Genomic DNA, 12,666 nt, shown 5'->3' with positions numbered 1-12,666 from the left:
GGCCCGCCTCCGCCCCCCTCCCTGCCCCTGGCCCGCGCGCCACTGCCCCTTTAAGAAGCCCAGGTAGGCAGGCCGGGCTGCGGGAGCCGCTCCTATGGCAACCCGCGAGCTGCGGCGGCTTCATGAATATTCCGGGGCGCGGGAGCCGAGGGCTGCCGGAGGGCGCTCCGGGGGAGGCGGCCGCTGATGTAAGCCCGGCGGGCCGCTGGGCTCCGCTCGGCTGCAGCGGGAGCCCCGGGACGTGTTGGCCGGGCTCGGCCAGAGGAAGCGAGGCGAGCTCGCGAGCAGCTGGCCACAAAGCCCGGGCGGCGGAACAGACAGACAGCCCGCCTGCCCGCGGGACACACGCCCCAGAGGAGCGCTGGCCGTGCGCTCTGCGCTCCGGAGCGGTTTTCCGAGCGCCGCGGCTGCAGCTCCGTTTCAACCCGCGCCCATTGTTCCCCGCGGGGGCGGGGCGCCTCGAGCCCGGCCGCGCGCCGCGCCCCTGACCGCGGGAGTGAGGGAGGGAGGGAGGGAGAGCGGGGTCCCCGCGCCCAGCCGGACCCAGGAGGAGGCGCAGCGCGGAGAGCCCCGGGACCCGAAGCCGGACTAGGAGCCTCCCCGCCGCTCACAGCCTGCCTGGCATGGGCGCCTGAGGCGGCTGGCGCCGGCGGCGAAGGACGCGTCCCTGCGGGCGGACTGACCGGCGGGAGGAGCTGGAGCCGGTCCGCGGCGCCGCACCCGCGCCCCTGCCCCTGGCCCGGTTCGCGCCCCGGCCCCTGGAGCCATGGACAAGCTGCCGCCGTCCATGCGCAAGCGACTCTACAGCCTTCCGCAGCAGGTGGGGGCCAAGGCGTGGATCATGGACGAGGAAGAGGACGCCGAGGAGGAGGGGGCTGGGGGCCGCCAGGACCCCAGCCGCAGGAGCATCCGGCTGCGGCCGCTGCCTTCGCCTTCACCCTCGGCTGCCGCGGGCAGCACGGAGCCCCGGGGCGCGGCCCACGGGGCGGCAGACGGCGAGGGGTCAGCCCGCGGCGCGGGCAAGTCCAGCACGAACGGCGACTGCAGGCGCTTCCGCGGGAGCCTGGCATCGCTCGGCAGCCGGGGCGGCGGCGGCGCGGGAGTGGGGGGCGGCAGCAGTCACGGGCACCTGCATGACTCCGCGGAGGAGCGGCGGCTCATCGCCGAGGGCGACGCGTCCCCCGGTGAGGACAGGACGCCCCCGGGCCTGGCGGCCGAACCCGAGCGCTCCGGCGCCTCGGCGCAACCTGCAGCCTCGCCGCCGCCGCCGCCCCAGCAGCCGCCGCAGCCGGTCCCCGCCTCCTGCGAGCAGCCCTCGGTGGACACCGCGATCAAAGTGGAGGGAGGCGCGGCCGCTGGAGACCAGATCCTCCCTGAGGCCGAGGTGCGCCTGGGCCAGGCCGGCTTCATGCAGCGCCAGTTCGGGGCCATGCTCCAGCCCGGGGTCAACAAATTCTCCCTGAGAATGTTCGGCAGTCAGAAGGCGGTAGAACGCGAGCAGGAGAGGGTTAAGTCCGCCGGGTTTTGGATTATCCACCCCTACAGCGACTTCAGGTAAGGGGGCCCGGCGACGGTCCTGTGGGTTCTCTGAGCGGTCGCAGGCATGCTTCCTGTCTTCTCGGCCCTGCCTCTCAGCCAGAGTTAACTTTCCTTCCTCGCGCTGGGAGCTTGGGGCACCTCGAGGCTCCGAGACACCCCCAGACCTCCTCTTGCACCGCGCTGAGAACTTTCCTCTGTGCTCCAGCCTCCCAACCTCATCCTCTCCGGGTCTCGGCCGCATTAGAGGCAAGCTGAAAAGGTGTTCTGAGCCTGGCCTAGCCCTGCCCGCAGCCACGATGAGGCTCTGCCGCCTTAAGCCCCACATCCCGCCTCCCTCTTCTGGGCTGCAGAGTCGGGGTGGACATCCCCAAGTCTGCTCCAGGTCTTTCAGCCTGCAGAGCAGGGCCCGGAAGAGAGAGACTGACCTTTTGGCAGCTGGGCCAGCTCGTTGGTCGCTGACCCCAGGCATTATTATCTGCCTTCTGGTGTCCTGGGAAGCTGCAACTGGGGAGGAGCTCCAGGGAGACTGAGGTCACTGGGGCCTCAGGTCCAGGGTAAAAGCCTTCTGCACCTACCTTAGCCCTGGGCCCAGCCCCTCATGCCAAGTAGTGGGCCAGGAACAGGCACCCTGGGCAGCTGGCATCCAGATGAGCAGGGCAGCATGACCTTGCTTGTCGTGGTCAGTGAAGATGCCTGGTGTCCTGACTGACGAGCAGTTGCCCTGTGCCCCATTCTCACCCCAGTGGTCCAAGCTGCAGCATCTGCTAGGTCTTTCATGGGTCAGCTATGGTTTCCTAAACGGTGTGACTACCAGTCAGGGAGAGGAACCCCGCCCCCTCCTCATCACCAGAGTAGATGCCGCTGAGGAGCAGATACCACTCTGGGCCTGTGGGGGTACTGTGCAAAAAGAGAGATTGATGATTTTCTCTGAAGTTAGAACCAGCGATGCCCCTACACTCATCAAGATCTTGGGGCCTCCCTGGGGTTTCCTGATACACAGCATTGAAGTGAGGGTCTGGAAAACATTCACTCTTTTGAGGTGGGTTTAATTCATTCTCTCTCTCTCTTTCTCTCTCTCTTTCTCTCTCTCTCTCTCTCTCTCTCTCTCTCTCTCTCTCTCTCTCTCTCTGGGGGCCCTGCCCCCTATTTAACTCTCTTCCCTGCCTTCGCTGCTTGCCTGCCAATATAAATGAACATTTTGCCAACGCAGAGCCCTCTTTGCAAACTCCAGGGAAGCTAGGTTTGTAATGAGAGCAAAGCCGTTTTCCATCCAATGAGAGAGATTTCTTGTGCTAGGAATGACCAGTCAGGCAACACTCAACGGCTTAAAATAGGTGGTGAATGGAGGGCCCCTGCCTTTTCCTATTTTGAGGGATCACTCTACCTAACCCTAATATCCAAGATTCCTGTTCCCAGAGGGCATGGGCATTCAGAGGACAGACTAAACAAACAGCTGCAGTCCTCAATGAGCTGATGTGTGAGCTGATGGGAGACCCTCCATGAGGAACTGTGGATGCTTCCCTATACCAGTTTCTTAAAGTGTGACCTCCTCTCAGGTCAATACTGGAACCTGAGGATCCCAGCCTGAGCTAGGGGAGGCATGGGAAGGCGCTGTTGTCTCCTGTATTCCCCCCCTCCCGGGGTGGGGGGGTGTCCTGGGCTCCTCCTGTCTCTGAACTCCCTGGTGGTGCTGGCAGGTAGGCCCTGTCAATATCAACCTTCCTTCCCTTGCTTGGCTCCCTGCTGTCTTTGTTGTCTGAAAGCCTCTGTTCAGATTTCTCACCACCAACCTCATTGCCTGGGATGGGAGACTGCTAGGGACCAACCCCAGGAATGCCTAGCTTCTGCTGACAACAGGCATTAATGGAGCACCTTCTGGGAGCTGGCTTTTACCCTCCCAGATGCCCCTTCCCCGGGATGCTGAAGGGTTGGGGCCAGGCTGACTGCATCTATGCAACCTCCCCTGCCTTCCTGATCGAACTCTGCCTATCTTGGCATGTCTGTCTGCAGTCCTCTTGCTGCAGAATCTCCTACTAACCGCAGGCCACCTGGGACATGGTGAAGAGGGTGGTAGGGATAGGGAGGTGTGGCTGCAATGGGATTGTTAAATGGGCAACCGAAAAAGGGTCAGACTGGGCTTTGAATTTGGGTTTGTGCAACAAGCAACAGGAAATGGTAGCAGCAAGTATACACCTTCTGTGTGCAGCCTGATGCTAGGTGCGGTGCAAGAGAAGAAATCCAAGAAAAACTATCTGTGTGTGTGTGTGGAAGGGTTGTGATCATGCCTCTAGAACAAAGCAGCTGGTCTCATCTTCACAAGGTCAAAGAGGCAAGGATTATGGCCAAGTCTTCCAGGCTGAGAACACCCACCAGCTCAACCCAGCCTCACCACCCTGCCCCACCCGCCCCAGTCAACCCAGCACCCCAAGCCTCAGTGCCTTGAGTTTCAGTCACTGGCCTTGGGCCTCTATGTGGAGCCAATCCAGCTCAGGCTTCACAAGAGCTTCTGCGAGCATTGTTCAGGCCTGTTGAGGATTTGTTCATCATTTTGACGGGCAGGAAGCATTGATCCAACAGAATTGGTTTAATAAAGAATTTCCAGCAAACCATGATAGATTGAGTTTGTGGTTTGGCGTTCAGGGCTTGCCGTCACAGACTGCTTCCGGCATCTCCTCTTCCTGGAGGAGAAAAGGTGGATGCCTTTTCCTGGGGCTGGACTTGGCTACGCTCTGAAGGGCCCACATAACTTGGGCCCTGTAGATAACAGGCTTTTCTTGGTTGCCTCTGCTCCACACCGCCCGCTACATGCACACACACCGTGTCCTGGCTATCCCCATGCTTGTCTCCCTTCCTCTCCCCTTCTACTCCGCATTTGCCTTTTGAACCCATATTTAGGGTTTGGTGAGGGAAGAGACCAGAACATGCAGCCCCTCGGGACTTTGCTTCCCAGGCTCCTGCCCAAGGCTGGTTGGGCCCTTGGGTCCTGGGTGGGTCCTTCCTTCCACATGAACCATGTCTTGGAAGCTTAGCTTGGTGGTAGGAACCTGGAACAAATAAAAAATAGTATCTGTGTGATCTTGTTTTCCCAAGAGGAGAGAAAAGGAGTGGGGAGACCGCTCGCCCCCCCAGTGAAGATGTACCTGGTTTTGCTCCCGGAAATTAGGCTTTCACGTGTCAGTCTGAGGGGGTTGTCCTGAGTATGTGACCTCTAGGTATCTGAGCAGATGTCTTGGGGCTGTGCGTGTGGCCTTGGGGGCTGGAGGGAAGTCCCTACGTAGGACGTCAGTTCTAGGGCTACTCCTATGCCCCAAACTCCAGCTTGGCTCTGAGAGTGGAGACAGGCAGAAACTTGGCTCTTCTCATCCCCCTGCCCATTCCATCTCCTCGCCTAAGCTTTCTGAAACTGTGAAGAAAGGAAGGAAACAGCAGGCCCTGGAGGGTCCCTGGGGGCAGAAACAGCTGGGTCCAAAATCACATAAACTGGGCCAATGGCTGGTAGGTCCCTGAGCTGGCCTAAAACTGACTTTCTGTGCTGCTCCATGGCCCAGGCACTGCCGCTGCCCACCTCATGTCAATTCCTAGCCCTGTCTGCTAGGGGCACCTGCTTGGTATATGAGCCGTCCCTGTGCCTCAGTTTTTCCATCCAGAAAAATGGGAATCCTGTTGCCTATGGCCAAGCAACTGGACACCAGTTGTCCAGCTGTGGTCACCCAGTGGAGTTAAGGTGAACTGTGAGAGAACAGAAATTCGAAGGTGAGCCCCACCACCCTGGCCTCACTGCTCCCTTCCCTTAGTTCTGAGCAGACCAGATGGGCCTCTGTCCTTGGTTCAGGCCAGTGGTTCTGGATCTGCATCAGAGAACTGAGAACCTGCTGGAAACTATAGAGTCTCTATCCAGAAAGACACACGTATCCAGACACACTTGATATGAACACTCTCAGTTTCTGGGGTCTGTGGACCCCTCCTAAGTTGAAAACCATCTAGGCTGTGAACCCTACTCTGGACCAGCCCCAAAGAGAGTCTTGGCCTGGGAGGGGCTGGGGTTGGCCTCCCAGAGCCTTCGCTGGGGCCCTCTGTAACCTGAGGCTTTCCGTTGCCTGCAGGATGCAAATGAAAACGGGCGAGGAGATGCTTTAGGAGGAAAGGTGCCCTGCTGGGGGATGAGTGATTTGTCTGCCTCCTCAGTGCCCTGCCTGTCTCTCTCCCTTTCAACCATGGGAAGGGTTGTTCGGGTCAGTGGTGAGGAGAAAGCAGGCAATAGCAGGATGCCGGGCGTGGGGCTTTCTGGGGCCTTCCTGGGGGGGTCTTGTCCAGGACCGTGCTTCTGCTATCAGTGTGGAAAGCCAGAAAAGACACTGCAGGCTGCTGTGGTGCTAGGGGAGGGGGAAGGGCGTTGGTGCAGAGGGGAATTCCAAGGTGAGCTGCCTGGGCGGTGCTGTCAGCGGGCCCAGTGGGCAGCAGGATTCTCCAGTGACGAGGACGTGCTCAACCTGCTAAGACTCGGGCAGGTGGAGGACGCGCTGCAAAGGCCAGCATCCAGCGCAGGGCTGAGGTGCTCCCGGGATGTCGGGTGCACTGAAACCCAATGGGGCCAAGGGGCCAGGACCCTCTGGGTTCTCCCCATTGCAAGGCTTCAATTCCGTGTCTGGCTGCTGCAAGATGAGGCTGGGGGCCTTTCTCCTGCCTGGCCCCGCCCCATTTGTTCCCTTAGCTGCTGTGAGCACCAAGCTTTGGGGCAGTCAAATGGGCTGTCTCACACAGTGCTGGGCCCCCTGCCTTCCATGTGCCCTCCTCTCCCAGTCTGAGGGCACTGGGGTCTTCTGGGATGCCCTCTCAGCCCAGTGTGGCCACCCTCATCCATCTCCCCCTCCTTGCCCATCACATGGCATTTGCATAGAGCTCTGTGTTGGTTACAGTGCGGTGGTTCTCATGCCATCCTGTCATCCTACTCACCAAGGGTCTGTTAAAATGCAAATTCTGACTCTTTAGGTCTGGGATGGGTCTGAGCTTCTGCATCCTGATAAGTGCGCAGGTGAACCAAGGCTGCTGGTACCCAGCCTAGAACCATGCTGAGAGAACTGAGGTTCAGAGCGTGTGTTCCATGCATAACCTGGGCTCCCTAACTGAGTTTCTTGAGACCAGAGACTCTCTCCTCCTCTTGGCCTCTAGGACACCAGCAGAGTGAGTTCTGTGAACTGAGTTGAGTGGCCCGCAGCCACAGAGGTCGGCACAGGCTTGGGGATGTCAGATCCAAGGCCTCCCTCCCTTCCTGCATCACTGCCTGGACACTGCCGGCCCCGGATGCTGGCTGTTGGGATGAACAGGAGGAGGCCAGGTGGCCCGAGGGCCCTCATTAATCCATCCCATCCCACTGTTTTCACAGCTTCTTGCCCCTTCAAAGGGCTGGAGGGATGGCCGGCTGGAGAAGGGGCAGGGAGTATGGTGACTGCTGTGTTGTAATGAGATTTCTGGGAAGGAACAGATGTTGTCAGTGAGGGAGTCCAGAGGTGCCAGGCAGGCGAGCTGGTGTGAGGGGTAGCTGATGGTGGCTGGCTGGGAGGAGGACAGACACAGTCAGTGAGAGCAGTGGTCTTGGCACCTTCGGAGTGGGGGTCTCAAGCTTAATGCCCCTTCCTCCACCCCAGACCATGCCTAGCGGCCCCACTGAGCTGGACTTGCCTGTCACTTCTCACTGCCCCTGCCCAGCCTGGTAAGCATCCATCTACATCTCGATGACGAGGCTGACAAGTGTCATCGCAGCCTGACTGGCCCTTGTGCCTGTCACAACACTGGCCACCATGGGGGAATTCACCCGGAGCAGAAGGTCTGGCCCCAGTCCCCCAGGGGACTTGTCATGTAACTGAGGAGGCAGCCGGCTCCAGCACACATACCTCTTGGCTCAAGGCTCTCACGAAGCTGCTGCTGCCAGCTGCTAATTAATAGAGGGCTACTGAGGCCGGCCAGGCGGTCCTGCTTGGGCCCAGGGGATGTTGAAGAATCCACATTTCCCAGCCAGAGCGGGCCACAGGGAGGCCAGGGGCACTGCCTTGGCTTCAGAGAGGATGTTCTCTGCCAGCCAGGCTTTACCAAGAAAGCATTGCCAGGGCCCTGGAAATCTGTGATCCTGGAGCCTAGGCAGCCACTCAGAGACACTCTGTCTCATCATCAGTTACCCAGAGCTGGGGCGAGAGTCTGCCCAGTGAGGTAGTGAGCTCCCTGTCACTGAGACTGCTCAAAGTGAGACAGCAGTACTTACACCAGAGGTTGCTAAGCAGCATCCTGTGGACCAAAGACACTACCCAGATGTGTTCTGTTTGGCCAGCACAGTGTGTCATAACAAGTCTGAAACAATGTTTAAAACGGAAGGATGTCAGACAAAAATTTGGCTTCCCAGCTTCTCTTGAAAAATCGGAAGCTGGTAATGCCGGCCCCACGTTCCCACCCCATGTCAGGGAACTGGAGCTCAGCAGAGGCCTTAAACTGGTTTTTGGTCCCCAGCTACCCACAGTCCCCTCCTGTCCTGTGGTCTCTCGCCTGCACCCAGCCGTATCACTTGTGCACGCTTAGCTGCCTGACCCCGTAGGCTTCTGAGTTTATGACTCTGGACTCAAACCAATAGAGATCGGAGCCAGGTGGACTCACAGACCAATAACCACCACTTATGAACCACAACCATGTGCCAGACTGTGCTAGGAGCTGCATTTCTCATGTTTCACTATTTCTTCATAGTGGCCCGAAAAATAGGTTCTATTGTCCACAGTTTACAGATATGGGAACTGAGGCTCTGATGGGCGGGGGAAAGGATTTGCTTGAAATCACACAGCTATGAAGCACCAGAATTTTTAATAGAATTTGAACCTGTTCTCTAGGACTCAAAACTTGTACTTGTCCCTTTTCTCTCTTCCTTCTTTTCTTTGTGTGTGTGTGTGTGTGTGTGTGTGTGTGTGTGTGTGTGTGTGTGTTAGCTTTTAAAAGCCAAATTACAAAAGCAGTTCAAGAAAACATTCTCCTAAGAATGAACACATTGCAGATAATATTGAACACACATTATCTGTGTGGAGGAGCTCAGCTGGCATGGGAAATTGAACAGGCCTCAGAGTACCAGATCTGGACGGGGCTTAGCAAGCTCTTGGCCTAAAGCCTTTATTTTATAGGTAGGGAGCAGAGGATCAGAGAAGGAAAGTTACTGGCCCAAGGTCAGAGAGTAAGTCCAAGTTAGAGATGAAACCGTAACCCAAGAAGGGTTTTGACTCAGAGGTCTTAGGGCTCCACAGCCCACCCCACCCCCAGCCAGAGAGGGGTCCAGGGAAGACTTCTGAATGGTCTCATCACTGGAACTCCTTTTTGTCTCCCCAGCCTCATGCCTGAATTTTGGACTGTTGAGTACATTCAGGATCCTTCTTAATTTAAGCTCATCAGTGAGAAGGGAGCCTTTCCATACCTGAGAATGTAGCATCTGGAGGCTGAGCAATGCCTATCCTAATCCCCCACCCTGGGGCTGCTGCCTCTGGGGATCTGGACTGGGACACTTGCCCATCTGCTCCCCCTGCACAGCCTGACATGGAGACCTTTGGGATTTTGGAACTACATCTGGATGCCACTGATGTGTTTGGGGTTCAAAGGGGGAAGGGAACAAGTAGCCAGTGGTGTCTGTGTTTTCTCCACCAGAGAAACATATGGTCATGGGGTCTGTGAAGAAGTGGAGTCAGTCTGTGGTTTAAGGCTCAGTGTGCGACCAGGATCAGGGTTCAGTCTGGGACCAAGATAAGACCTTTGTCTGAAGTGAGGAACTGGAGTACTTGAACAGAGCCTTGGAGCCAACCTCAGTGCCTCCCTGAGACACTGGGGCTGGGGACAGGGTGGGCAGGTTGCCCATTCCATCCTCTGCCCTGCCACCCCCACCCCCAAAACCATCCCTTCTTTTAAGCTCCCAGAGCTCCTACACCTCTTAGCATCTGAGCCAGCTGCCTGTGGTCTGCTCAGGGAGGTAAAGTACGAATTATAAATACTCAAAGTTCTACTGCTACCGAAGCCAGAGCCACCAAACCTCACACGTGCCCACTCCTGCCATGCTCTGGTCTCTCATTGTCTGGGACTGTGTCTATCTTCCCAGCCAGGCAGCCAGCTAGTGGCTCCTGCAGAGTAGTGCTCAGGCTGGGCAGAGAGATGTGCTGGCTTGGTAGAGGCACTCCCTACTTCCCACTGCATCCCCACCTCTGGGCTCCCACAAATTGCTGAGCAAGCGGTGGGACCTCCAGGTCTGCTCTCGGCAGCTGCGGGGGCCTGATAATTGGCTGATGATGATTTTGTGTCTGTCTAAGCATTTACCTGTGTGGGTGGATATGTTATGTCTGCACAAACGAGGCTTTCAGAAATTAATACATAACACAGGACTGGCTAATACCTTGTCTTCTGGGCTTGGAAAGGGGTGAGTGAAGGCAGGTTGTGCCCACTGGGAGACCAGATGCTCCAGTCCAAGACTGTTTTCACCCATCATGGAGAATGGGGATCTCTACCCATCTGGCAAATAGGAGGGTAGTATTTCAGCTCCTCTTAGGGTCCCCTGGTCGGGTTTGCGGGAGAGCAGACAAGAGATAGACCAATTTGGACTGATGGTCAGGGAAGGCTTCCTGGAAGAAGCAGAGCTGAGCTGGATCTGAAGGAGAGAGAGACCCATTTTGCACAGTTTTCTTGGAGGCAAGTGCCTGGGAGCTTGATCCGTCTGACTTGGTATTGTCAGACAAGGGGGGCAGATTATTCCAAACCTGCCCTTTTGGACCTGCACTCCTGAAGCTTAGCCCTTGAGGACTCTGACCCCATGGCCCCAGGTCTTGCCCCCCGATGCTGCCTGAGTATGTGTGTGTGCATTTGCAGGTGAGTTTGTCTGTGTCTGTCTCTGGCCTCTGACCCTGGGTCCTTGCAGCCCAGGCCAGCTCTTCCAGGCCTCAGCCCTAGCTGTACAGCCTCTGAGAAAACTGCCTTTTTCTTCCATCCTAGACCCGGAAGGCAGATGTTACCACTGTAATAATGTCACTGAGTGTGTGGCCTGGAGCCCAGAAGTAATTACCCTGCGGTTCCCCATCACAGGCTGGAGCAGCCCCTGTCAATAATTAACCTGAGTCCCCGGCCACTTGACGCCAAAGGCAGCCATGGGCTTCTCCTACCTACGATTTGCCAAAGGAGACTGGGGGATATCCCCTTCCCCATGGACAGGAAAGTCCCTCCCCCTCAAGCCCACAAGGCTCCTAAATGCCACTGGCAGCTTTTTGAAGAAACATGGTCCAGGAGGGGGGACTCTGCAGCTGTGGCCTGTCCTCATGTAACATCAGGGCCAGCCCAGCCCGGAACCCTGGGCCTGTCATCCCAAGCTTCCCCAGCTTGTAACTGTCCACCCTCCCACGCTGGGTTTGCCTTCCTGACCCTCATCCTGTTCTGCCGGGTGACCTCAGCAAAGTCCTTTCCTCTCTCAGGGTCCAGCGTCATAGCTCAGTCTGAGGCTGAGAAGGGAGCAGAGCTAATTGGCCAAATAGGTATTGAACCCGTAATCCTGACCCCATTAGTGCAAATTGAGCCGGCAAAGCAGGGACCGCGCCGCTGACAAGTAGAGCTGATGAGAATCTCCTGCCCTGTTTCCTGAGACTCTGAGAGGCCCATCTAGGCGTGATCTTGGATTTACATGGCCCCTGTGCTCCCAGGGTGTGTGTGGGGTTCCTCTTTCGGTGGCGTCTCCACCAGCCCCTATCCTGGGGATCAGGGCTGGGGCTCCCTAGCACATTGTTTGGTTATGCTGTGTCTGCTTCCTCCACCCCCTGGCGATTAGATCACAGCCCCTGTTGGGGTGGAGATCAGGCTTTTCTCTGGGCAAAGGCCCCCACCCACCCCTTCCTCCCAGTCACCTCTTCTCTGGGGCCAGGGCTACTGTCCCCTCCTGGAACCTCCAACATGGTCTCAGTTCAGATGGGGGGATCCACAGAGACCAGGTCACATGAACAGCTAAGGCTGGAAGAGTCCTGCAGGGCAGAGCAGTAGGACCATTGGCTTTGGAACTGGCAAGGGAAGGAAATGCGACAATGTCCATCCTGTCCCAGAGGCTCTGGGGAGTCATCCTCCTGCCGTGTTGCTCCAGGGCTTCTGTGGACAGAACCGAGGGAGCCAGCTGGAGGAAGAGGCCAGGTGAGACCAGGCTGTGTCCCATGTAGCTGGGTGGGCTGAGCCATGACCTTACCACCTTGGCCTTGCTCTCCTCATCTAAAAACGGAGCTGGAGAGGGGTTGGGTTTTAGCATGACCCCCAATCTGAAACTGGTGGTTGTAGAGCCACCTGGGAGCTTTCTGCAATTATGGATGCCCGGATCTCCGTGCATGAGGCTCGGGCAGGTAGAAGTTTGGGAAGCACCCAAGTGAGCTGGGCACCCCGAGTGCCCTTTCTGCGCTAACCGTCTGCCTGTCTCCAGCTGCAGTGTGTTCACCATAGCCCTCCAGTGCTTCCCAGAGCCTGGTAGAGAGATACCTCCAAGCCATTCATGACGTTCTCCTCCCCAGGGAGTCATTCCCTTTCCTTCCTCAGGGCAGGAGCAAAGAGAATCATAAAACTCTAGGCCTGTCGGGACCCCAGGGAACATGGCCCTTGCTCTGTGTCCTTGTCAAACTGTGTTTTCCTGGAGGGAAGGCAGAGTCCCATCCAACTCATGTCCCCAGAGCCCAGGCACTCCCGGGAGAACCCCATCCTAACAAGAAGAGGGGCCCGTAGGGAGAGTCAGCGTTTAGCCACAGCCCTCCCCCCATCCCCGCCAGTGTCCTGTTCACCCTGTCCATCGCCTGCTTGGCCTCAGGAAGTTTCGCTCTGAGTGCATCCCGTCTCCTCCTCGATGAGGTGTGCCTTCCTGCAGGAGCTGGTGAGCCCTCCTACCTGATCTCCCCTGAGCTTGTGCTCACGTGTGACTCCGCAGCAATATTCTATTTTTACTTCATTCTTCTAAGTGGAAAGAGCTGTGCTTGAGCCTTTTTTGTTTCTTGTAAGCCAGCTGAAGAATTTCTCCATTGCTGGCCCCCTCTACAATTTCCCCCAAATGGTCTGAGTGAAGCTCAGAGAGGTTGGACCACTAGCCTGAAGGAACATCCTGGCAGT

The 12,666-nt window shown here is 57.4% G+C and overlaps 1 protein-coding gene across 1 annotated transcript in view; it reads left to right on the top strand.

The window, feature by feature from the left end:
* Window positions 1-219: 219 nt before the first annotated feature.
* Window positions 220-12,666, top strand: part of HCN4 (hyperpolarization activated cyclic nucleotide gated potassium channel 4) — a 50,183-nt gene continuing 37,736 nt past the window's right edge. Inside the window, exon 1 of the mRNA XM_027971573.3 lies at window positions 220-1,554. Within this exon, the coding sequence (XP_027827374.2) occupies window positions 767-1,554 (788 nt within the window). The 5' untranslated portion in view covers window positions 220-766. The remainder of the gene's footprint in view (window positions 1,555-12,666) is intronic.

The sequence above is a fragment of the Ovis aries genome, chromosome 7 (assembly GCF_016772045.2).
Source record: "Ovis aries strain OAR_USU_Benz2616 breed Rambouillet chromosome 7, ARS-UI_Ramb_v3.0, whole genome shotgun sequence".
Taxonomy (NCBI): Eukaryota; Metazoa; Chordata; class Mammalia; order Artiodactyla; family Bovidae; genus Ovis; species Ovis aries.
Note: the sequence above shows the minus strand (reverse complement) of the source record. Positions and strands in the feature narration are given on the sequence as shown.